Source organism: Vespa velutina, chromosome 2 (assembly GCF_912470025.1).
Source record: "Vespa velutina chromosome 2, iVesVel2.1, whole genome shotgun sequence".
NCBI classification, from domain to species: domain Eukaryota; kingdom Metazoa; phylum Arthropoda; class Insecta; order Hymenoptera; family Vespidae; genus Vespa; species Vespa velutina.
This window is the reverse complement of record NC_062189.1, coordinates 16,769,202-16,771,701: the sequence shown is the minus strand read 5'-3', so window position 1 is coordinate 16,771,701 and position 2,500 is coordinate 16,769,202. Positions and strand designations below refer to the sequence as shown.

The window sequence follows — 2,500 nt, the reverse complement described above, 5'->3', positions numbered from 1 at the left end:
AGAAAGTGAAAAAAATTTTTTTTAAATTGAAAAAGAAAAAAAGAAAGCAAAACAAAAAAAGAAGAGAGAGAGAGAGAGAGAGAAACGAAAAAATAACGGAACAAGAAGTGAGAGTGCTGAAATGGTAAAAAAAAAAAAAGAAAAAAAAAAGAAAAAAAGAGAAAAAGAAAAAAAAAAGAAAAAGTACCTAGAGAAAGAAGTGGAAACGGAAGAGTAGACCGACTATGAAAAGAAGGAGGAGAAAGAAGGAGGAAAAGGAGGAGGTGGTGAAGGAGGTGAAGAAGGAAAAGGAGGAAGAGAATTCGTTCGCATACATAGTTACATATACATATATACGTATACGATGTATACACACATATTGAACTTGGAGTGGATCGCGCATAGGATGACGTATGGAGTCCGGAGGGTAATTTTTTTTCCAAGGCGTTTTAGCGCGACCAAGCGCCTCCAAGCTTTTTCCATGGGTTCCCGTAATCTATAGGCGCACTTAATACAGCTGCTCGTCCAAGTAACTTCCCTTTCTCCTTTTTCTTTTTCCATTCGCTCCTCTCTCTCTCTCTCTCTCTCTTTCTCTCCTTTTTCTTCTCTTTCCCCTCTTTCTCCTCTTTCTCACCCTACAACGTCTCAGGGGCTCCACTTAGCGGGACTGCATAATATATCACGCGTGCCTGCTTTTTCTTTCTTTTTTTTTCTTCTTTTTTTTATTTTTCTTTTTCTTTTCTTTATATATATATATATATATATATATATATATATATATATATATGTCTGAATGTATGTATGTATATATATTTACATTTTCTCATATACCTATACGTTCGACGTGTCTCCTACTCTTTGGCACGCAACTCAACGTGAGATGAGTGCATATATAAAAGAGAGAGAGAGAGAGAGAGAGAGAGAGAGAGAGAGAGAGAGAGAGAGAGAGAGAGAAAGCGAGTAGTGCATTTACGTTCCGCTACGTCGAACTCACGATTGATTCCCATCCGGAAAAAAGTATTACGTATTTCGTCAAGAGAAATCTACGTAGAATAGATCGTTCTGACCTTTCTCGGTAGTTCGAGATTTTTAAGTTGTTTTAAAATCCTTTAAGTTTTGTAACTTCGTAAATTTGATCAATTGATATTTCAATTTACGTATTTACGTACATCTTATCTTACATAATTGATAATTATTATTTATTAAAATGTTAAAATGTTCGTTCAATTTATGATAGAAATAATAAGATTGAAAATATGTTTTATATGGAAAAAAAATTAATGTTAGAATTTAATTATTGATTTTCTCTTATTATTAGAATTTTGGAATAGCTCGTATGAAAAAGTTATTAGAGAAATTTAAAATTGGGTGAATATATTAAATTTCTATTATTATTATCGTTTCCATTATCATCGTTATTATTATTATTATTTTTTTTTTATTTTTTTTTTTTTTTTGTTGATAGTAGTAGTAGTAGTAATAAATGTCTGTTTAATTTGGTAGAGAGAGAGAGAGAGAGAGAGAAAGAGAGGGAGAGGAATTGATATAAAAAAAAGTTATTAGAAAAATCGGAATTAAATGAACAAATATTAAATTTGTTTCATTATTATTATTTTTATCATTATCATCATCATGATCATCATCAATATTATTATTAGAACGTTTGTTAGTTTGATAGAGAAAATGATATAATGAAATTGTTGGAGTGAAAATAATAGAAAAATAGGAGTTATTATTATACTTAGATAAAAAATATTGACTTTATATTATTATTATAAATAATTATTTAAATTTTTATTATTATTATTATTATTACTGTTATTACAATTATTATAATTATTATCGTTTATAATTATAAATTTATTATTATAATAATAATAATTATTATTACTATTAATGGAATGTCTGTTGGATTAAAGGGGACTTGGTATAAAACAAAAATTATTAGCCAAAACAACAAAAAAAAAAAAAAGAAAAAAAGAAAAGGAAATAATAAGAAGCGCAAAAGAAGAAGAAGAAGAAAAGAAAATTGATCCTTTCGGAGAACAGTTTAATTTCTCATTGAAACTAACTTAAAAGAAACTTAATTTAATAGTTATCAAAGTAGTCGAAGAAAAATGTATAATAAAGAATAACGTGGACCATGGATGGTTTGCAAGGAAATGGGAGGAGTAGGAGGAATAAGAGGAATAGGAAGAGTAGGAGGAGGAGAAGGAGGGTTATTGGATCCGTTGTGTTCACGAGGAAGAACCACAATTAAGTTCTCTATCGTTGGAAAGAATTAGACACGGAATCCTTGGGTACGTTCGAAACGAAAAAAGGAAAAATTTTGTAGAACGAAGGAGAAATAAAGAGAAAGAGAGAAGGAGGGTGGTTAGAAAAAGGGGATCGTTGGTGGGTGGTAGCAAGTAGTAGTAACGGCAAGCATGATAGTAGGTAGAAACGTTGCTGCTCTCACGATTATACGCGAAGAGCAGCAACCCTTTGCCGCGTGAACACACCGCGAATAGAGAGGGCTAGG

The 2,500-nt window shown here is 30.9% G+C and overlaps 1 protein-coding gene across 1 annotated transcript in view; it reads left to right on the top strand.

Annotated features, from left to right (window-relative positions):
- Window positions 1–2,500, top strand: part of LOC124957852 (S phase cyclin A-associated protein in the endoplasmic reticulum) — a 49,941-nt gene that overhangs the window by 47,185 nt on the left and 256 nt on the right. Inside the window, exon 16 of the mRNA XM_047515284.1 lies at window positions 1,899–2,500. This exon is cut by the window's right edge and continues 256 nt beyond it. Coding sequence (XP_047371240.1) covers window positions 1,899–2,012 — 114 coding nt within the window. The 3' untranslated portion in view covers window positions 2,013–2,500. The remainder of the gene's footprint in view (window positions 1–1,898) is intronic.